This window comes from Centruroides sculpturatus, unplaced genomic scaffold, assembly GCF_000671375.1.
Source record: "Centruroides sculpturatus isolate CEXI.00-Female unplaced genomic scaffold, Cexi_2.0 scaffold1235, whole genome shotgun sequence".
Lineage (NCBI taxonomy): Eukaryota > Metazoa > Arthropoda > Arachnida > Scorpiones > Buthidae > Centruroides > Centruroides sculpturatus.
Window position 1 is genome coordinate 115,691 of NW_019385386.1, and position 24,789 is coordinate 140,479.

Consider the following 24,789-nt stretch of genomic DNA (forward strand, 5'->3'; position numbering starts at 1 on the left):
ACATATATATTTATATATATATATATATACTTACACTTATATATACTTATATATATGTAATGTTTGTTTGTTCTTATATTGTATCATATTTTATANACTGTAAGCATTTTCAATTATTTCAATTACAATGATTCTCATCTGGTTCTGATCAAACAAAAAGTTTAAATAACATTCTATAAATTTAAATATATGCCCTCATTGCTCATGGCACTATCAAAGAATATATCAGTAATAACATAAGTAAATCAAAATTAATATATTAAACATATAAAAATTGATGTTTATATTCCACTATTAAAATTTCAATAAAAGTTTCAGTTTGTTGATGATTTTCTCATATAGAACTTTCCATGCACTAAACAGGGAGTTCAGATTTTGTGCATTGATAATTATCAATATGGCCGTGTTTGAAGACTTCATCATCACACAATTAGCTAAATACAGTATCTTGAATTGATCTTATTCAGATTTTATTCAGTTTTTGTTTAACAATATATTGCTAGTGATGCAAGAGTGGCAGATTATGGTGGCTGTCACATTTATGCTTCCTAATTCTTTCTGTCAAAAATTTCAGTATTCTGATATACATGGTTCTAGTTCAAAACCTGTTATCAATTGTAGTTATTGAATAAAAACGCTTCAATTTATGTAATGGATTTTATTACTACTAGTTGCTGGCTGTACATGGTCAGACTGTTTCACTGCTGAGGTAGAAGTTGTCTTTTTGGCAATATCAGCCATAAATTTTGTTCTGTTTTGTTCCATATTTTGACACTAAAACCATTGTGGCAGTAACCATATGATGATGAACATATAGGATATACTAATTTTAGTTTTTAAATAATTAATAATAATTAAATGGTAATTATTATTACAGATTATATATATATCGTGTATCAGTGGCGTGCTGTGACATTTGATAATGGAAGCTGTGTTTCTATAAGAAGCCGACTTCCAGGGGCAATCAGTTAATTCTTTCTTTAAATGTATTTTTAATAGATTATTTATCTGACGTACTTAATAATAAANTATATATATACTTACACTTATATATACTTATATATATGTAATGTTTGTTTGTTCTTATATTGTATCATATTTTATATTTTTAAAAGACTAGTAATTCTGCTTGATCAGAGAAATTTATTACTTTTGTGTATTTAAATGGTTTTTCACAATTTGTGGAAACCTTAGTTTTTTGAACTTCTTAGATTACTTATTATAGATTGTATATACGTGTATTGTTCCACAATTCTTGTGATATTTATTCTGATATAGCCGCATTACTAGTCTTTAAAGCAATTATTGAAAGATAACCAGATTGGGATTTGCTTTGAAGAAAAGAAAATGAGAAAAAATTCCACAGATCACAATTACTTCAAAATCATTATTACCTTGGTTCACCTTTGTCTTACTTTTTTTTTTTTTAAGTAACTCCTTTTTCTTTTTTTTTTCCGAGAATCAACAATCATCATTTTCAAGCTTTAAAAAATCATATTTATTGAGGGATCCAAGAGAAACTACTTGTAAATATATGGAATCATAATCCTCCAGTGCGAGTACCCTGGCTTCTGATTCCCAGCAGCTTTTTCTTATTGCTTCAATAAACTGCTCATCAAGACAAAAAAAAACAATTATGGCAAATTTATATCGAAATGACTGTTACATTATGAATTTGATTGTGAAAATCCGAGGTTGTCCAGGAGCTGGTTTGGAAGCGGTATTAATATAACAGATAATTTAGCAAAGCGGGTTCAAACCAGAGCCTTGACAATAGGCGGTTGAAAAGAAATTACGTTAATTTTATTTTTTGTCTCCGTTGTCGAAATCAGTGTTGTATAATAGAACTTTTTATATCAAATTTCATCCATTAGCATTCACTAAAACTTTACTTCATATTTATTTTCTTAAAAACGTACCAGGAGTGGGCTATAACTAGTGTGTCTTTCTGCCCATGCCAAAGCCAGCTCTTGGTAAACCAAAAACACAGGATGTTGGTTTCATAATACTGGATCATCTCTTTTTATTGTTAAAGATGACAGGAAATAGTGAAACCAGGATATTTATCTAGCAAAGATGAAAGAGCATCCTCTGGGTTTGTGATTGTGGATTCACTGTATATAATAAGCACTATTCCATTGAAATCCTTTGTGATCCATCACCACCTGATTTTACATATCCTGTTAATGTAAGTTAATAAGCCAAGTATTAAAAAGTGTCTGTGGAATGATGTTGTCTGTCTATAAGGAAGATTTTTGTCTGTTAAATTTACAACTTATTTTTTAAAAAAATTCTGAATTCTATGCAACACTTCAACTTCAGAGAATGCTCTCTCTCTGATTAAAAATATCAAACGATTTAGTCTTTAAAAAAAGGTTCAAAGATTGAGAAATTCAATTTTTGTCACGGAAGGTCACGAATTTTACGCACTCTTCAAAGAACTTACACGGTGACATTCAATTGTCTAACGCTATCGGTCGAATCTACGATCACAAAAATGTAATTGTGACAGTCGGGAAGATGTTTCAAAATAACACACCTTAACCAAAGCGACATCAACATTTTGGCCTTGGCGCTCGTGATTTTATTAATGCCGCGGTCACGTGAGCGGAATGTCAACGTCTCGGTGACGCTGGGTAAAATTCAAAGGAGAAAACAAGTAGAAACGTCATGGTAGTTCTGTGGGAAAAATATAGGAAAGAAATCAGCCACACAACAAATCGGTCGACACATTCAAGGTTAGAACAGGTCGTTCACACCGACGTCACTTGACTTCTTTCCCTAACCTACCAGAGGGGATTTTAAGACATTACTCACACAAACAATAGCGTTCAAGGTTAGTCATCGCGAAAGCATCGAGATACCGGGCCACCATAGTTGCATCCATCGAAAACTCGGCATAATCGACGTCATTAAGACCCCAGCCGGGTTAGCATCCAAGTGTTTTTACATTAGCGAAAGTGGTATCGGTGCCTTTTGTCGAGTTTGGACGACCGGACCTTCGAGGTGGCGTCACTGCAATCACGTGTTTCGTATGCACAAAGCCCCGGGCTTCGCCGACACATGGGTCTCGGTTCCCCAAACTGGGGAGTACTGTTCCTGACCGTTGCTTATGCAACTACTCGTTGCTCATAGTGGAAAATGACTAGATCTGTACTCTTGCTCTTCTCCTATATCGCCGCTGTTTGGACGTTTGAACATTTTAGCAGGCTTAGTGAGTAATGTTTATTTCTAAAAAGATTTAAATACCGAAAAGTACGATAACGTAAGTACTGTGTTTTGTATTATATAAACGTATTCAAAGTATTAACAATGGAAACCCTCTTTTTTCCCTCGTAACGACCTTCACTCGAATAGGTTTTCAGCTTCGAGCTATAGAAACGCCACGAAGCAAAACTTTTCACATGACCCAGGAACAGGCGAGACGTTGAACATGTGCGTGTCTAGAGAGTGGAATGATAATTGAACACCTGCAGACGCTCGGGAATTGGCTTAGGGATGTTTGTTGTTAGCAGAAGTTAGTATTTCTGGTGTTCGATACGTAACACACACAAACCTTAAATGTGCAACGTAGGCATTCTGTGGCTCGTTGACGAATCGCGATATCGAAAAGTGGCTCTTTGGGTTACGCTCTCTAACTGCAGTCGAGTTTATTTAGCGTGTGAACATTAGGCGTTACTCGTCACGAATCGCATACAAGTGAACACTAATACGCCTATTTGTCATGGTTAGTTTCGTTTTATATTCTAGTAGAATGCCCACGAAATAGATCCGAAATTAAAATTTCACGTAACGAATTACGTTGCTTTACACACGTACAGTACGTATGTCTGCCCACTCCTAAATACGTAACTGAGAAATTCCTCTGTATATTTTAAGTTCGAAATAGATAGCGTGTGAAAAATAGTAATGTAAACACTCCAAAAGTAATTTTTGATAGTGTAATTATTTGATAACGATCTCGAATAAAACGAAAAATCTCACTTGATTTATATTCGCTGAGGGAATTTACTACTCCATTAATACCTGCTAATAAACACGCTATTAAAATACACACAAAGTAATGATTTTAGCATTAAATTCGAGTTTATTACCTTTCTGTCGACTAATAATGTGAAAGTAATCAAATCCGATTTCACAAGGATGAACTGTTACTCGAATGTACTGTACTGTACCTTTCATACGGATGAAGTATAATTAATTAATTCTGCATGCTGTCGTACGTTACGCGAATTATTCGTCAGCAAAAAAAACGTTATTTTTATTAAAATTTATCGCTTCTATCTCGGCTGTATCGGATCACTTCAGCGAGTAAAGGTCATAACTTTCCCATTATTTATCGAAGCAGAGAAGAGTTTCCTCTCGTTACGACCTCGGAGAACAGATGCACTTTTATTCCATACATTTCCTGAATTGTACACAAGTAAAGTCAGTTTCTTACTCCCCCCGTAAATTTTAGGAATTCACTCAAAAAATTAAAAATGTCCTCAAACGCACTATTTTGTTTTTGCAACTTTTGTAGCAATTTCCTCTAAAAAAATGTGTCTGTCACCGACTGTGCAATTTTCTACGATATCTCTATAGATTAACCTTTATAGGTTTTTCTGATTATACAAATCTTTTTTAATTTGTGTAAAATTAATTTTAGAAAATTTAAAAGCGAAGCCATATTTGCTCCATAAAAGACAGTACTAAAAAAAAGCTGATTTTATATATTACGTATATTTGGCATGTAATAAAAAAAGAATAACGTACGAGAAATTTTTATAGTGATGATGATACGTGGTACAGAAATTTTACAATTTTAAAACCGAGTAAAATCGCCGAATTCCATTTTAAAATGTTTGACTGTCCATTTTGAAATTATTTCCGATAACTGTCACGGGTGGCGCTGCTATTAAAAAGTTGCCAATTAACTAACGAACTCGTGAATGACCGAACTTAATATAAATGGAAGTCATTTGTAGTATGTCCTGTTCTCCCCAGATATCTGTTTCACGGATATTTGACTCTCCCTTTACCGATAACCGGTTACACGTGCAACTACTACCTGTTAGTTTCCAGTAGCAGCTATTGCTATTCCCTAACCTGTCGTTTCTAGTAGTACAGACACGGCACGAACTGCACAGAAGTCTCATTTACGAATGTTTTCACCTAAGTTCAGAGATAAGTGCTACACAAATGGCCAAAGTTTTTAAAGATCGGTAATTTATAAGACGTTTAGAGTACTTTTTTTTTCAATGAAAAATAATAATACCAAGTCGAGAAACTTTGGCTCCATTTTACCTAATAGATCATATTTTGATACTAGATTATTAAACGCAGTAAAAGCCGTGTACTAAATATATGTCATTGTGCTAAGCGTTAATGAGTAACACGATGTTTTATTGTTGCGATATTGATTGTAGAGAGGGAGTGACCTTATAACAGAGATAGTTGATCTAAAAATAGAAGTTGTGTTGCCATTTCGACTGGCATATGACTAGGAAGTTGGGTTCAAGGTGAATGACCGGGTCAAGTTCAACTTCGGTGACTTCCGCGTCGCCGATTTTCACAAGATGCTCCACATTGATTCGGCGACGACTAGTGCACTCTTTTGTCTCTTAAGAAACCGGATAATTGATTGTGTACGGTTAGGAAAATTCTTTGAAGTGTTGATTTGAATGTCTGTTTTCGGGTCATAATTACAAAAAAAAAATCATTATAAAATCTTAAGAAACATGTTCGCTATGACAAGCATGAAGTCGATTTCACAATACCGAACATTTCCAATAATCGTGACGTTTAAACTTTTAGCATTTCTAAATTTTAATGGAGTATAAAATTAAATATAAAATTTTTAAAAATCATGAAATAAAATTTGCGAGTCAGCGCGCACATGTTTTCGAACAAGAACTAGATTATAGTTCTTAACGACGTCTCCAGATGGCACTAACGGTTAATAACGTAACTAAAAAGTAGGAATTTNAATATAATTATTGATATTCAAGGAAATGTCTCGTTTAAAATTTTAATTATTACTATGTATGCTTTCAAGAAAAATATTCTAATGATATAATAGTTACACAAAATGAATTTATGAGAATAGTATATTCATAGATTTAGAATTAGCACTATTATTATTATGTTATTTATCATCAATCAATCAAATAAGATTTTATTCATATACCATATGATTAGACTTAAACTTTTTAATATTTTACTTTGATCTATGGATTTTCTTTTTTTGCATTGTAACAATGACGTAAATACAATTTTTTTTTTTCCCTTTAGAATTTTGGATTTATTGTCTTTGAAGATCCTGATTCTGTTCATAAAGTTCTGGAAAAGAAAGTGAGTTATAAATTATAGTTTTGATGACAATTTTATATATATATATATATTCTCATTCCCTGCCCACTAGTGACCAAGCGGTTCTGTTCCCTGAACACTGGGAGTTCGGTTGTGGGTTCGTGCCATGCCCAGACAGGCTGGCCACATAGTTTTCTGGTTTTCTCTAATTGGTAATGTCTGAATATGAGCCAGTTACCCTTAAAAACACCTCTCGGAAGGCACCCCGTAGGCAGATCACCAAGTGTTGCATTGCCGTAACTTAACTAAACAAACTCAGACTTTCCCAGCACAGTATTTGATTTGCAACCATCGTACATGAAAAATCAGTCATATTATTTAAAATTTGGAATTAAAATAATATATTAATGTAAAGTGTACATTTTGTTGTTTTAAATTTAATTTCATAATGACTGCATCTTTTGATCCATTTCTGTTTTATCTATCTAGCCTTTCTCTTTTGTTTTCTCCATTATTATTAAAAAGTTTCTTCAATTTGATTTAGCTACATAAAATCAATATTTACTAGTGATTGGTAATAAAAAAAATTTCTCCAAATGATCAATTTTCTCAGATAATTAATTATGATAAATAAAATCTCAGATAAATGATCTACTAATTCAAACCTTTTGTCACTATTATATGTAGAAAACTTTATTGAAATTCTCATTTAGACTAGTGCTGGCAGAAACTGGAAATTTTCTTAATCTGGTTTCAGCAAAACTGGTTTTTAAATATCATATGCCAAACTGGTTTGAATTCAGTATAGTTAACATTTTATTAAAAGTATTATAGTAAATATTTATTATTCAATATTAATTTATTTGCCTGTATCACATAGTACTTTTATCAAAAAGAGGCCAGTGGTTTTTTTTCCTTCTTCTTCTTTCTTTTTATGTTGGTAAATGCTGGGGTCTAAGTATTTAACAAATAGCATTTGGAAACTGTTTTAAACTAAATTTATGTTAGTTTTCACATAATTTTTAAATTTTAAACACAAGTAATGCATGGCATTATTTTAAAAAAGTCAAAGATGGTATATTGGTGCCATGTACAAATTAATGTTATACTGAAATTTTCCAGTAATATACATTACAAATCCAAATAAACTTCACTTCCAATTAAAAGTCAGAAAAGGCAAGTAAACCTAATGATTCCAGTTTCATTGCCTGGTTTTTAGTTTTGCAAAAGATGTGGTTTAACCAAATGCCAGTTGATCATATTTAAAAAGAAAAAAAAAACAGTTTTTTGCCAAAACTAATTCAAATTAATGTTTATTGACACTGATTGTTACTGTACATTTTATAATTTAAACAGTATTTTTATCAGATTGGTGGCATCTATTTTTCAATGTTATTCAAAGTTCAAATAAAATCTAAAATTGGCTAACTTCAATTTTTCCTATAGAATTTATGGTTTATTAAAAAAGTATTTTGTTAAATTTTAGAGTTAAAACAAAATAACTGATTCTAAAGCACTTTCATTTTTTAAAAAAAATTTAACTTGATACTGATTTTACTATACGGGAAGGCACATAATTATGTACTCTTTATTTTATTTTTGAAATACGTACTTGGGATTAGTATGTTGTATCCATTACTAGGTATGTTTCCTGTTTAGTTGAAGGATTTTCAATTCCTTACTGGTTGTCAACATGGCACTCCACAGAATTGATGCATAAACTTGTGTCTTCTAGTCTCTTCAAAAACTTTGTCTAAAATGACCAGGATGGTGAATCTTTGGTATCTTTGATGCACACTGTCAACTACTGGTTAGCCCTCAATTTTATTATATAAATTCTATCTTTGATGAAACTACATGAGAGGAAGTCTAATAGGGGAATGTTAACAAGCATGGGGGATCATGGCAATAAATTTTACACCTGACCCATATCCAGGGATTATGAACAAACCATAACCAATGCAATAGGGCTCTATCTAGCAGCAGAAACATTTGATCATTCAGTAGCATGAAAATATTCCTTGGTGATAGTAGTGCAGCCAGAAATTTAGCAGGGAGTGCAGCTTAAAAATTCAGAAATACTCAATGTTGTTTGAATAAAACTGAAGTGCAAAAATATACATATTATATATTACCTATAGTGTATTTGACTTGCTTACAGCAGTTGAATCTAGACATTAATAATTTTGTGAAAAAGTTAAAATAATTTCAAAATTTTCTAATTGACTTTAAAAAAAAACTGTAGTTTAGAAAACAGCATTTATGACAACTTTGAATTAGTAACAAATTATAACATGTTCATTAATTAACAAGGCTTTGGATTTTTCTCATTCCCTGCTTAGCATCTCAACTGTTTTCATTATAGAAGTTTTCTTTTTATAAGAAACTTTGCAGTCCAAGTTTTGTCCTTAGCTGGTGTTTACTTAGTGGCAGCTACATGATATTATGGTGTTTATATATATATATATAAGGAGATAAAATTAATATGGATAGTGTAGTTGATTTTGATTTTAGTGAAACTGACAGACCAGTTTCAAAATTTGGCAGTAATTCTTTTGATCTAGCTACCACTGAACAGGAAAATGAAGATGGATTTTTTCTCAGCTGAGAATATAACAAAAGTTGTGCATCACCAGAGACAAAGAAGAAACAAAAGTTTGAGCACATCACCATAATCAATGGTTGGACCAGAATTGTTATAAAATATATTTCTAACAATTCTGGTCCAACCATTGATTATGGTGATGTGCTGCAAACACTTAAATACTTTTTTGACAATTTACTGGATATTATACAAAAGAAACTTTAAAAATATATCAATTGGTGCATATCTAACTCTGAGGAATTATATCATGATCTAACATTCAATGAACTTTAAATTTGCTTTATGCTATCAATCTTGCAAAATGTTATACAGAAACCAGAATTTCAGATGTATTGGTCTCTCCAGACAAGCATTGCATTTCCATTTTTCAACAAAGTTATGTCATACAAAATATTCTGCCTGATCTGAAAACATTACACTTTTCTGACAGTGAAGTATCTGATTCCTCAAATTATCCATGCCTTGAAGCTAAACAAGATTTGGCCAGTGTGCCAATATCTACAAAATAAATTTCAATCTTCTTAAATATCCAAAAAAGTATATTACCATGGATAAGAGATGTCTTTGTAAGGGTTGGCTTGGATAGGTTCATTATATCCCATTCAAAAAGGGAATGATTTGAAATAAAGTTTTATATGCTGTGCCAATTTATTAGTGTATATATATGGTCTATAATTATTTACACTGAAAAAAGTACAAAGTTTGACACAGAATTTGCAAATTTCCTAATGTATGCAAGTGTTCTGACTCTCCCAAACCACTCCTGAAACAAAGTTATGACCTAACAATGGACAATTATTGTGTATCCACAGCTGAAAAATTTTCTGATTTCAAATTCTATGGATATATATGGAATGGTGAAAATAATGTGCAAAGACATGCCACATTCCCTAAAATGTAAATTACAAAAGGGAGAAATTTATGCTTAAAGAAGAGGATGTGTCCTTGTTTTACAATGAAAGGACAAAAAGGATGTAGTCATTTTCTTAACAGTGCACAACTGTAATAATGATTTTTCTTATTTCGGAGTTAATTTAGGATAGTAATTTATATCCATAACTGCCTGAATTATCTACTTGGTTTTTTTGGAATATAATTGGAAACTATTATTAATTAGAGTAGCATCTTTCCAAATAGATCTAAAAGTAGTTACAAAAAATTCAGATTACTTTTGACTCATACTTGAGAAAATAGATACTTCAGGGGATTAAACTGATATTCTTATATATCAGTAATTTGTTAGTTAAACATCATAATTAAATGTTTTGCTGATTTTTTTTTCATAAAAATATTTATATTGTATTAATATACAATATAAGTATCATGAGAGTTGAATGTATTTTATTATTATTTGACTGTACACCTTATAATTAGGAGTGAATTAATATATTTAAAATGCTTGAAAATTAGTTTTAAATTTAATATCAATTTTTTAAAGTTCTAAAAAGTATCGTTGTGAACATAAGCTTTTGTTTAGACTTGCTTATGCTGGGATCTATATTGTTTTTTGATGGCCAACAACAGTTAAGTATGGGGAAAATTGTCTAAACCAGGGGTTGACAACCTATGGCATGCAGGATGATTTTCAGTGGCACTCTGACTGAATAGAAAAATAGTAAAAGTTATATTTTAATTATTAATTACACATTTAAATGAAAGCCATAGTTCAGTATTGGCTGTGGTACATTAAAAATGAATCTCTTGCTTGTATATTTATGTTATGGTGCATGCATTTATGCTCCGTATCGCCATCTGGGTGTTGTGTGCGCGCTTCACGTGTAAGAATATAATTCAATTAACAACTTAACTTCAAAATTATATATTTTTGAAGTCCGTTATAACTGGACCAGTTCTGATAATATTGTATATACGTAGTATGATTCAAAAGTTTGGGGACGTGGCTTAAAATTCCTTACCTTAAAAAGTTTATATTGCCGATGCATAACCACCTTTAAAGTAATCACCTTTGGCAATGATACACTTTTGCCAGTGCTTGTATAACTTTTGGAAGCGCTGCTGGAAGCCATTTTTTGAAGGCCTCCTGTGGTGCTGCTCTCACCTCATCTGATGACACAAAACGGCATTCCTGCAAATGCTTTTTCATTGATGGAAACAAATAAAAATCACATGGGGCTAAGTCCGGTGAATAGGCGGGGTGGGGAAGCACACTAATTTGAGTTTTGGCGAGAAATTGTGTGACCATTTGGGACTGATGTGCAGGTGTGTTGTCATGCAGAAGGTACCAGTCTCCACTTTGCCAGATCTGTGGTCATTTATGACAAATGGATTCCCTCAAACGACATAAAATGTCTAGATAATGCTCCTTGTTTACTGTTCTGCCTTCAGGAATAAATTCTGAATGAACAGTTCCTTGAGAATCAAAAAACCTCCATCATGACTTTTTTCTTTGCTCGGTGCATATTAAGATCTTCCGTTAAAATACGCTGACAACTAGTCTTTTGATAAGTGAGTAGCCGCAGCAATTTCTTCAAGGGTTTGGTGACGATCTTTGTGAACACATTGAGAGACCAACTCAACATGACTTCATGGAATGAGAAATCATTCCATGAAGTCTAAGTTAGGCCAGAGCATTCATCATCTGCGATGGATTCTCGACCCTCTTTAAAACGCCAGTGCCATTTGTACATCTTTGATTTCACCATGGTAAAATCATCGTACACCTTTCTTAGCAATTTTAAAGTCTCCATAGGTGTTTTACCTAAACACTGACAAAATTTAGCGTTGCCGCGCTGTTCTTGAAACTTCATTTTTATTACGTCGCAAAACAGGTAACTCTGAAAGAAAACAATAGCACTCGCAGTTTAATCATGTGACATGGGTGAAACCAACCTGAACATGTAGGAAAGGTTTGATAGAATCAATTTCATACGCTGTAACTTTAAATACATGCTTTTGTTGTCATACCTTACTGCAGTCCCTGAACTTTTGGATCATACCACGTATAATAAAATTGGTACAATCATATTGGCACCTGGTATAAATTAGGTTTCAGCACAACAATGCTGATAGGTTGACAACCCCTGGTCTAAACCAAAGCTTAGATTAAGAATTTTTTTGTCATTTATCTATAAACTGATAAGATTTTCATGGCATTCAACTTATTATTATTATTATTATTATTATTATTATTACTTTTAAGAGGATATATATAAATATAATTAAATACAGGTATCCCTCATATAGCATAGCACTTTTTTGGAATGTAACTACCATTTTTTGAGAATCTGTGCTATAGGAAAACAATGGATTAATGCAAAATTTAGGGTTGTTCCAAAAATTAGTAAAAGTATACTGTGCTTTTCTGTGACAGACACCAAGAAGAAAAATATGTTTATTAAAGCAATTGATAATTTATTTCTAATCAATAATTAGTTAACAGTTAGAATTAAAAGTACTGTATTATGTGTTAATTTTAGTTAAATGTGGACATTTTCTCTTTACAAATTATTGTCGTCATCTCAGCTTTTTCATTGATCTTGATCAGAAGTATCAACAACATTTTCATATTTTTTATTTTTAACATTTTTATGGATGACAAAAATAAAATTATGTTGTTAATAAAAAATTTGTACTAGCAGGTTGCTTTTGTTCAGTCAAGTACAGAGTGACCTTTTTCCAGAATTTGTGTTCAAAACAGAATTGTTTGAGTACTGAGATGCTGCTGTATTTCATTTGTCATTTTTAATACCTATCTACAGTTAAAAATGTTATAATAAACTTTGCTAAATATGAAGATTAATCTATAAAAAGAAAAACTGTTACAATCTTAAGAGCTAAAGTCTGAAAACAATGATGACGACATCTGGTTGATAGGAAAGTTAGTGCAATTTTTTTCTTCCTTGTTCTACTATTGGTTTTCATTAAAGTAAACTTGATGAAAAGCACAAAATAATTTGAAAATTTTAATANAATTAATATGTATTTATTTTTTAGAAAATACAAGGGAAGTGGCGCATCCATCGCTTCCAATGACGGCACGCCACTGATATGTATGTATGTATGTATACATATATACAGGGTGTTTTTTTTTAAATTGATGGTACTCAGAAACATCTGTAGAGGAATCTAACAGCCGGACTGTTGCCAAATTTGGAAGAGTGACTAAGAACAACATGGAAAAGAGATTCTGCGAAGAAAAAAGTAGTACCTAAATTCGCCAGTAGGGGTGGATTTGGCGCTGCTGTAGCGAAACAGCTAAGAATTTGCATAACGTGCTGGTAACACCTCAAAATCCAAATTTACGATGACGTGGTCGACAGCAGCACCACCTAATTTGAGTTTAAAAGACAAGGACAAACGTCAGAAGCACATTCCAGACTTCAGCAGAGTTCAACATGCATCTTTCATTACCTCAGCATACGTTGCTTGTAAAACTTTATTATCTTAACCAGTCTGGCTGTTAGATTGCTCTACAGATGTCTCTGAGTAGGGATTTGGCACTACAGCAGCGCCAAATTCACCCCTACTGGCGAATTTAGGGACTACTTTTTTCTTCGTGGAATCTCTTTCCCATGTTGTCCTTAGTCACTCTCCCAAATTTGGCAACAGTCCGGCTGATAGATTGCTGGTACAGATGTCTCTGAGTACCATCAGTTTAAAAAAAACACCCTGTATATGTGTGTATATATATATATATACACACATAAATACATACATATACATACACACATACATGATATAATCTGTATTAAATTGCTTTTTTCAAACAACTATAAAAACAAAAGTATTTAATAAATATATAACTTCTGTCAAAATATATGCTGATTACAATCAACTTTTAAATCAATGTGCTGTAAATGCTTGAAATCCTCAATTAAATCTTGAAGCAAGAGAGAAATAATGGCAGCAGTTTTACCAAATGTCTTGAGTGGAATATTTGTTTGTGTGATTGGTAGATAATGGATCATGTGTCAGGTGAAAATGATTTGATTGGCTGTGTGTAACATTTATCTATACTAATATTATAAAGAGGTAGTGTTTGTAAGTAAGTAAGTTTGGATATAGCAGGTAATCTCCGAAACTACTCATCCGATTTTAAAAATTTTTTCACCAATATTTAGAATGGAACTTCAGGGTGGACATAGGCTGTATATTATTTTGTTAAACATTCATATAAATTAAAAGATATAATCTAGGTTAAGGCTTTTATGTCCAACAGATGGTGCTACGAGTACGACGCCCTAAGTTTGCTTTCCTGTGAGGCATTACGCTTTTCTGTGAAAATGAACTAAAGCAGATCGTCTTCTATCTATNTATATTTGGCATGTAATAAAAAAAGAATAACGTACGAGAAATTTTTATAGTGATGATGATACGTGGTACAGAAATTTTACAATTTTAAAACCGAGTAAAATCGCCGAATTCCATTTTAAAATGTTTGACTGTCCATTTTGAAATTATTTCCGATAACTGTCACGGGTGGCGCTGCTATTAAAAAGTTGCCAATTAACTAACGAACTCGTGAATGACCGAACTTAATATAAATGGAAGTCATTTGTAGTATGTCCTGTTCTCCCCAGATATCTGTTTCACGGATATTTGACTCTCCCTTTACCGATAACCGGTTACACGTGCAACTACTACCTGTTAGTTTCCAGTAGCAGCTATTGCTATTCCCTAACCTGTCGTTTCTAGTAGTACAGACACGGCACGAACTGCACAGAAGTCTCATTTACGAATGTTTTCACCTAAGTTCAGAGATAAGTGCTACACAAATGGCCAAAGTTTTTAAAGATCGGTAATTTATAAGACGTTTAGAGTACTTTTTTTTTCAATGAAAAATAATAATACCAAGTCGAGAAACTTTGGCTCCATTTTACCTAATAGATCATATTTTGATACTAGATTATTAAACGCAGTAAAAGCCGTGTACTAAATATATGTCATTGTGCTAAGCGTTAATGAGTAACACGATGTTTTATTGTTGCGATATTGATTGTAGAGAGGGAGTGACCTTATAACAGAGATAGTTGATCTAAAAATAGAAGTTGTGTTGCCATTTCGACTGGCATATGACTAGGAAGTTGGGTTCAAGGTGAATGACCGGGTCAAGTTCAACTTCGGTGACTTCCGCGTCGCCGATTTTCACAAGATGCTCCACATTGATTCGGCGACGACTAGTGCACTCTTTTGTCTCTTAAGAAACCGGATAATTGATTGTGTACGGTTAGGAAAATTCTTTGAAGTGTTGATTTGAATGTCTGTTTTCGGGTCATAATTACAAAAAAAAAATCATTATAAAATCTTAAGAAACATGTTCGCTATGACAAGCATGAAGTCGATTTCACAATACCGAACATTTCCAATAATCGTGACGTTTAAACTTTTAGCATTTCTAAATTTTAATGGAGTATAAAATTAAATATAAAATTTTTAAAAATCATGAAATAAAATTTGCGAGTCAGCGCGCACATGTTTTCGAACAAGAACTAGATTATAGTTCTTAACGACGTCTCCAGATGGCACTAACGGTTAATAACGTAACTAAAAAGTAGGAATTTATTAAGCGAGAAACTAAAAATTTCGCAATTTTCTTTCAGTTGAAGATTCTATCCAACCGTTATCGTGCAGAAACAATCAAACAAAAGAGGAGGGCATTTGCATGTTTGCTTGGAGTTGTCACAGAGCTAATGGTACTCATCTAACCTACTGTTTGGATAGGTTTTACTTTGGTAGCTGTTGCAAGTTACCCGTTAATTCACCTTTGCCTACTTTCACAACAATGAAGAACTCCATACAAGAGGATGACATATATCCTCACAAACCCGTTTTAGACCACACGGAAGAAGAAACTGTTAAATATACCACCCAAGACAGGAAAACAACCGTCGCGATCAAATCTACCACAAAAACTTTCCTCAAACCCACCAAATTCCCTCCGGGTTTGAGTACGTGGCGTCCAGACGAAATCACAGAGAGACCGATACACACAACTAATCCAACTAAATCCGATTTGACTTCTAGAAAACCAGTGTTGGCCACTAATCCTACTAAGTCTGAAGATGCTACCTCTACCAGAAAGCCATCTACTACGTTGAAATCTGATGAAACCACTATAGGAAACCTAACTGAAACATCAGTCATCGAAGCCACTTCTACTGTTAATTACAATTCTACCATCCAAGACGTTATAGTTACACAAAATTCCACAATTATGTTTACTAGAAACGATACACTATCGAGCGATAGCACGATATCTGAAACAACAATTACCACTATCTCTTACGATGTTTTTAATTTTACAACAAATTCTGGTGTTGAAAAAACAACAGTTCAAGACAATGCTAACACGACGGAGTACAATAACACTACGACAAGTTATACAGAGGAAACCTCCTCCCAAGATGGCAATTTTACTACAAAAAATGATATACAAATCACCGATGTGGATAATGAGATAAACAGTGATCGCTTCACAGAAGATCACAATATTATAACAACAATTAGCGAAATTCATCCAGAAACAACAACAACAACAACTTCATTTTCTAGTGGAGGATACCAAACAGATTTCAGGAAAGGTTTGTATTTATTATTTAAAATTTTCATTATCAATATATTAAAGTTCGTAATTATATCTTTAAAAGATATAATTAACGCAATAATTATCCTATAAATACGTTATTATAAAGGAAAGTAATTTTATAAATTATTATTACTAAACTTATCGTCTCATTATTAATTATTACCATAATTAATACGTGTTAATGAATATTTTAATGACATTTATGCAGTTTTAAATTTAACTAATGATTTATAATATAGAAATTAAAAACTAAATGAATAATTTATAGTTTGTGGAAGACCAAATCCTATAAAAACTCCCAAAGGTCGAATTGTTGGAGGATCTACAGCGGAGTTTGGAGAATGGCCTTGGGTTGTAAGTGATCAATGATGCTTTTAGACTATTTTTAAGAAAATAATAATTAGATTTAATACTTTTAGTTAAATATATTAAATTATAATAAATAATTTAAAATATATTATAGATATCCCTTCGACAATGGAAGAAAAATACATTTTTACATAAGTGTGGTGCTGCGCTTCTTAATGAATTTTGGGCCATCACAGCCGCTCATTGTGTTGAAGGGTAATATTATGACATACCATTATAACATATTTTACTTATATTTTCTTAATCATAAATACTATTGTTTTTGTATTTTTAGTGTTCCTACCACAGACATACTCTTGAGATTAGGAGAATATGATTTGAGCACGGAAGAAGAATATCTACCCTATGTAGAAAGGAGAGTTCAATTGATTGCTTCTCATCCAAAATTTGACAGGAGGACTTTCGAATACGATTTAGCACTATTGAGATTTTATGAACCGGTTCCTTTCCAACAGAATATATTGCCAATTTGTGTGCCAACGGGAAACTCCACTTACATTGGAGAATTTGCTACTGTAGCTGGATGGGGAAGGCTTTATGAAGGTGAGACTAATGAAATCTGGTACAGTTTCAAAAATGAAATTCTTTTTGAAATATTATACGAGAATGCAATTTTTTAAAATAAATTTAAACAAAATTTACTTTTCTTCTCTAAAAATACCGTTATTCACTTTATTTTCAACATAAATTAAGATGAATTTATAATTCTGTACAAGCAGGAAAAATGCATACAACTATTTTGAAAAAAAAGTTAAAATTTTTAAAAATACAATATTGAAATATATTTTAAATTATTTCCAATTTTTCTTTAATTTTATCTAAATTTTTGCACTGTAACAATGCTTAAATTTTAGCTAACTTTTAGTAAACACGATTGTAATTTGAAAAATATTAACCTTAAAGGTCTTCGTATAATGCCTAATGTTTCGTAGAACGATCCTAAATTGATTTAAATGTAAAAAAAATGAAGAAATATTTGCAAATAAAATTGTGTATCTTTTCCAGATATTATGAAAGTATAATTAGATAAAAACATAATTTAATCTAGAAACGGTTTAAGCAATTATTTTAAAAAGGAAGCAGAGATTTTTTTGCTCGAAACTTTATCTTTAAAATTAGCTTAAAAATAAAAATAAAAAAAACGCGAGTTGAACGATTCTTTTATTCTTCAATTATTACCATAAATTTGCACGTCAGCCATTTTATAAGCTTCCTAATTCTTATCATTTTCTCCTATTTTTGTATCAAGATGGTCCACTTCCAGAAAAGTTACAAGAAGTAGAAGTTCCTATCGTTGCCAACAAAGAGTGCGAAGATATGTATAGGAAAGCTGGATATGTGGAAGACATTCCAGATATCTTCATATGTGCTGGATTAGCCAAAGGGGGGAGAGATTCTTGTGAAGTAGGTAATTTAATTCCTATCCCACTACCGATATTATCATGCTTTTAATATGTTTCTACGCTTTTAGGGAGATTCCGGAGGACCCTTGGTGATTAAAGAGGATGATGGACGTTGGGTTCTAGCGGGTATCATCTCGTGGGGTATAGGTTGTGCCTTACCGAATCAGCCGGGAGTTTATACAAGAATAACAAAATTTTCGGATTGGATCAATCAAATAATAATATTTTAAACGAAATAAAGTCCCTCCTTAATTGTAATAAAAACTCCAAAAATAATAATAATTTTCTTAAAAAACACAATAAATATATCAATCTTTGTATTATTTATAAAGAGCCAAAATGTATATAAATAATTTAATTTTTAAAAAATTGTGTATAAAATTAAATATAAAATTTTTAAAAATCATGAAATAAAATTTGCGAGTCAGCGCGCACATGTTTTCGAACAAGAACTAGATTATAGTTCTTAACGACGTCTCCAGATGGCACTAACGGTTAATAACGTAACTAAAAAGTAGGAATTTATTAAGCGAGAAACTAAAAATTTCGCAATTTTCTTTCAGTTGAAGATTCTATCCAACCGTTATCGTGCAGAAACAATCAAACAAAAGAGGAGGGCATTTGCATGTTTGCTTGGAGTTGTCACAGAGCTAATGGTACTCATCTAACCTACTGTTTGGATAGGTTTTACTTTGGTAGCTGTTGCAAGTTACCCGTTAATTCACCTTTGCCTACTTTCACAACAATGAAGAACTCCATACAAGAGGATGACATATATCCTCACAAACCCGTTTTAGACCACACGGAAGAAGAAACTGTTAAATATACCACCCAAGACAGGAAAACAACCGTCGCGATCAAATCTACCACAAAAACTTTCCTCAAACCCACCAAATTCCCTCCGGGTTTGAGTACGTGGCGTCCAGACGAAATCACAGAGAGACCGATACACACAACTAATCCAACTAAATCCGATTTGACTTCTAGAAAACCAGTGTTGGCCACTAATCCTACTAAGTCTGAAGATGCTACCTCTACCAGAAAGCCATCTACTACGTTGAAANTTTATTTACAATGTTTTTTCCGTCGAAAATACTCTTTTATTTTTAAAGGGAATTTCAGGAGAAAAGCAATTGAATGTAATTAAAAAATACATGTAAATTATATTATTATATATGTATTAACAGAAAATATAAACAGAGATACCATAAGGTTTTTTTCATTATAAAGCATGTTTTATAATGAAAACAATGTGAAAAAATACGTCTTAAATTCAAATACATTTTTCTTGGGCATTAGTTTCTGTTCCTTTGCTTCAACTGTAAAAATCTTTATTTTGAATAGACTCGCTACTCCCTATTTATAACTAAAATCGGAATTTAATTTTAAAAAATAATGTTAAGAATATTCAGTTATGTTAGACAAAGTCTGAATAGATATAATAAATAATTATTTTATGTAAAAAAATGTCTGTACAGATTAATTAATATTTTTCATTAATTTTATTTAATATAAGTTAAACAGAACTCATGTTAATTTAATAAATAACTATTTGTATAAAGAATAAATAAATAATATTAATTAACAATATATCTGTACAGAAAAGCTGAATATTAATTTTAAAAATCCATTTTTATGCATGCAAATCCGATACTTCTGTGTAAATAAATTTAAAAATTATAATAAAATATTGACTTTTACGAATATAAATATTGAATATAATTTCAGATTTCTATACATTTAATTTATAAAAGTAAAAGTAACAAAAATAATGATAAAGTTCTATATTCATCTAGCATCGCTTTGTATTAAGTTCGGTAAATGCTCTCGAGCTTCTTTACTATGATTACGAATTTTATAATGATTATTCTCAATGACATTAAACAGGAATTAAATAGTTAATAAAGAGAAAGATAGGTTTGTTTCTCTCTTTATTAACTGAGTTAGAGATAGGAGACATCACTTTCATCAAACAACTCGAGCAATGTTGCGTTTCTAATATTCTTCCTATTGTACTAGTGAATATTATGTAAATTGATATCTTGTAAAGAGATCTTGCAATGATAATTGTGACATGAGAGTTTTCAGATGAATTAAATAACAAAATTTTCAATTTAAAATTTAATTTTAACTTATATTCGTGTATTTAGATCTTTTTAATGGCTCGAGAAATTAAAAAAAAAAAAACAAAAAAATAGTAGTTAAATTTCGTATCGAAATTAGATTTTATCAGTTCTATAATGAAGATAATTTAGGCATTCATAATGCTGCATTAGTGTCTCGAGCGCATCTAGCATCTCGCAACAGTTACTTTCTATAAATAGACAAAGAAATCGTCTTGATCTTCCATGCTGAATTTTTTGCAAAAAATGTAAATTTTCAAGTAAAAAGAGATCTATGTAATGTCTTTCTCGACAGCGGGTCAAATGTGTCACGTGACCAAGTAGGGCATAAGTCAACAACCTTATCACATCACGTGAATCAAGAGAGAATTGTTGGTTCGACGATGAAACGTTGCCATTATTCGTGCATATCTTTCTTCATTTTATGCAACGTTATTTTATCAGAATCCATCAAGGATTTTGAAGCATTCTGCAAAAGAAAAGTTCCCACGTAGTTCTTAATATGAACTGCATTTTATCAAGAAAGGTAACGTATTTTTCTTTCCTTTTCTATAGGCTAATATCTGTAAAATATTGGAGCATAGAAAATGTAAATAATTTGTTAAATAAGCTCAACTTTCACCCGTAGAAAAAGTAAATCGGACCTTAATTAACGTCGAGAATTGAAGCTGTTTTTAAGATTTATCGCAAAATTAATCCGTCTTTATGTTGATATAAAAGAAAATTTTTCAAAAAATTTGAGATAATTACATGTGAAGAATTCACCAAACTGTAAAGTATCAAACTGCAGGAAGGTTAAATGACAGCAGGAAGAGGAAGCTATCAGCTTGCAGAATTAACAATCCATGAATGAATCGTGTGAGATTTTTTTGAATACCATTCAATTTTCCCCAAAAAGTTGCAAAATAAAGGAAATGGGCAATAAATAGATGATTAGACTGTCTTATTTTAGTAAATTTAGTAATCAGCATGCATTTTTTATATACAACAGAAAGTAATTGGTGCATAACTGCAATGTTTATTTATTGAAAGAAAATTATTTTAGTAACTAAATAGAATTTTCCTCAAATGCACGACAGTTCCAGGAAACTATTTGAAAGTCTTGATAAATTTCTCTGAACAAAATATTTCATTTTATTAAAGGTTAAAGGTTCAAAAATCTCGGATGTATTTTCTATTCACTAAGTGGAAATGTCAACACCCAAAAATTTCAGATTCGCTGCTTTTATTCATAAGTTTGAAGCACACGATATTAAGAAGAAGGCGTGTTTTTGATATCCTTAAGGCACGATTATGTCAAATGGCACACGCAACTTTTTCTCACTTGGTTGATGGGTCAACGTATTCTCATGAATCAAGCGTTTCTTCTCCCTTTTTTTTCTTCCAAATAAAAAAAATGTCTATTTAGTTTGTTATGTGGAGAATGAAGGAAGAAATATTGTAAAATTTATTATTAATGTCTCTGCTATTTGTTTTTATTTTTAAATTTTTTTCTTTTAGATCAAATGGGAAGTTGCTATTTAACGTCTTCAAATACTCTTCGATTCCTTATTTTAACAGTTGTTGCAATAAGAAGCATCGCGGAAGATAGTGAATCACGTAAGAATCAAAGCTATTTTTTGAAAATATATTATTTTAAATATAATTTTACAGTTTTTTCTATTATTATCTGCAGAAAGGAGCCTGAAGATATCAGGTAAAAGTTGTAAAGATGCACTTGGTCAACAGGGTGTTTGCGTCTTTAAATGGGAATGTATTATTAAAGATGGGATACTTTTATCAACATGTACGGACGGATTTCTTTTCGGAACCTGTTGTAAGTTCCTAAATAATGCTACGGCATCGCCGGTTCCTTCCTACTTTCGTCCTCAAAATTATTTGGATGATCAAAGACCGACTCAATTCGTTCACAAAACGTCACCCTTCGTCAAGTTCACCTATGATTCTTATAGAACCACGCCCTATCCTAAATTTGTAACGTGGACGGGATCTAGTCCTTATTATTACAGTAAATGGTACATGCCTTATCATAAGTATACACCGAGTTATATAGGTACCACGCCTTTTCGAAAAACTTTCTCCAGTAGCAAGTACAAAAACCCTACCACCGTTTTTGGCACAGTTGGGATAAAACGGCAACCTCCAACGCTCCATCCTTTCAAAAATGGCTTTATCGATACTAACAAGACTGCCGTTATATCTTCTAATTATATACTCATTATTGATAAGGATTCAATCGAAACGAATAATGAAACGACAGAACTGTCTGATGCATTGACAAATTTTACGAGTTCCATTAGCAATATTAGTAATATTAATGCATCCAATGAGATATCTAGAATAGATACAGCGATATCTTCTAATCATACATCCAGGATAGAGAATACTACAACGGAAAGCTTCGAACAAATCGAACTAACAATAGAAACAACAACAGAAACAGCGACTGAAACCATTCTAACGAATATAAGCATTGACGATTCTACTGAAACAAGCGAAACTGAGCAATATCTTTCCAATAAAACAACAGAAACTGAGCAATACCTTTCCAATAAAACAACAGAAACTGAAACTTTACCACTCAAAATAACCGAAACTGAAACACCTACTAAAATAACTGAAACTGGAACATATTCCTCCAACACAACTGTCGATATTCTAGAACAAACATCGATTCCAACTAGCGAAATTTCATCCACAGCAACGAGTCTATCTTCGGTTATCGACAGTTTAATATCGACAATAGCTACTACATCTCCTATTACTACAATTGGACACCCTTCTATAGAAAGTAACGTTATAGAAAGCGTTAAAACAGAAAAGCCCATTGTTTGGAACTATAAAAAACGTAAGTAACACCTGACATTATAAGCGAACGTCGTTATAACGAGACATATATTACATTAACTTTATTATCTTTAGAATGTGGAGTAAGGCCATTAAAACCTCACGGGAGGATTGTTGGCGGTTTAGATACATATTTTGGAAAATGGCCGTGGCAAGTAAGTAAAAATCACTTAAAAATTATTTTGTGAGCAACATTATTACTACGAAGCATTTATACATTTTTTTTTATAGGCTCTAGTTAAAGAAGCTACGTGGTTAGGAATTTTTATTAAGAATAAATGTGGTGGGGTACTTATTAATAACAGATACGTGTTGACTGCTGCACATTGTCAACCCGGGCAAGTATCATAATTAATATTATAATAGCATTTCTATCTTATAATTTAATCTCATAAATTAATTTTAGATTATTTATAAGAAAATTATTTAGAATTTTATATTTAATCACAAAAAAATCGGAAGATTTGCAACGACTTTACTATCATTTTTCTTCTCTTCTACTTGCACTTAACTGCAAAAAATAGCTTTTATATAGATTACTGTAATAGAATATCGAGTGAAAGGATATTCTGTTTTTTATTTTAAATTTTTTTTATAGATTTTTATCATCTTTGATCGTAATTTTGGGAGAATATGACCTGAGTGGTGATTTCGAATCATTGAAACCAGTCACCAGAAACGTCAAGAAGATGATCGTGCATAGGGATTACAATTCTCAAACGTTCGAAAATGATTTGGCACTACTACAAATGGATCAACCAGTTGAATTTCAGCCTCATATAGTTGCTATCTGCCTTCCAAACGATAAAGAAGATTTTACAGGGAAAATAGCCCACGTTTCTGGATGGGGGAAGCTTTCTCATGGTAGTTTAAGATTCTTTAAATTTATAACTTACCCATAATTTGTTTTAAAGAATAATTAATTGTATTAAGTTCTAAACTTTCTAAATATATGATAACTATTTAGTTTATAAATTTAAATTATAATTTATATAACTTTTAGGTGGTTCAATTCCGAACGTTTTGCAAGAAGTACACGTTCCTATCGTGAGTAACAGTAAATGCCAGAAAATGTTTTTATCTGCTGGCCACATAAAAGCTATTCGTGATACGTTTATCTGCGCTGGATACGAAGACGGTGGTCAAGATTCTTGTGAAGTAATGACTTCTTATATAGATTTTTTGTAGTTTGAAAGCCTTTAAAACGATTACTGAAACGATTTTTTACGTTAGATGAATTTTACTTCGGTTATTCTATAACAAAACTACGTTCTAGATCGATAAAAATTGAACCAAAATTGAGAGGTTTATAGTTTTAAAAAACGAATTTAGAAGTTATAAATTATAATTTTTGTATAAATTTCGTTTCAGAAATCGCTTTATTCTGATAGAATTTAGATTAAGAATGATGTCTTTTGTAGGGTGATTCAGGAGGACCGTTGATGATTCAAAGAGAAAATGGATTATGGGTTCTAGTTGGTACCGTTTCTCATGGGATTAGATGTGCAGATCCGAATTTACCAGGAGTTTATATGAGAATGACATCTTACAAGACATGGATCAAAACTGTTATCGAAAATGCATAAGACTCTATTCATAAAAAAT

The 24,789-nt window shown here is 31.8% G+C and overlaps 1 protein-coding gene across 1 annotated transcript; it reads left to right on the plus strand.

The window, feature by feature from the left end:
- The first annotated feature begins 1,038 nt into the window (after window positions 1-1,038).
- LOC111638400 lies at window positions 1,039-24,770 on the plus strand. Its single transcript, XM_023384106.1, has 15 exons — window positions 1,039-3,214; window positions 15,457-16,437; window positions 16,711-16,796; window positions 16,906-17,006; window positions 17,086-17,354; window positions 18,061-18,215; window positions 18,283-18,442; window positions 18,778-19,290; window positions 21,838-21,936; window positions 22,013-23,185; window positions 23,260-23,339; window positions 23,416-23,522; window positions 23,783-24,048; window positions 24,188-24,342; window positions 24,606-24,770. The coding sequence occupies exons 1-15, from the start codon at window positions 3,142-3,144 to the stop codon at window positions 24,768-24,770; spliced, it is 4,383 nt and encodes a 1,460-aa protein (XP_023239874.1). The 5' UTR covers window positions 1,039-3,141.
- The last annotated feature ends 19 nt before the right edge of the window (window positions 24,771-24,789 follow it).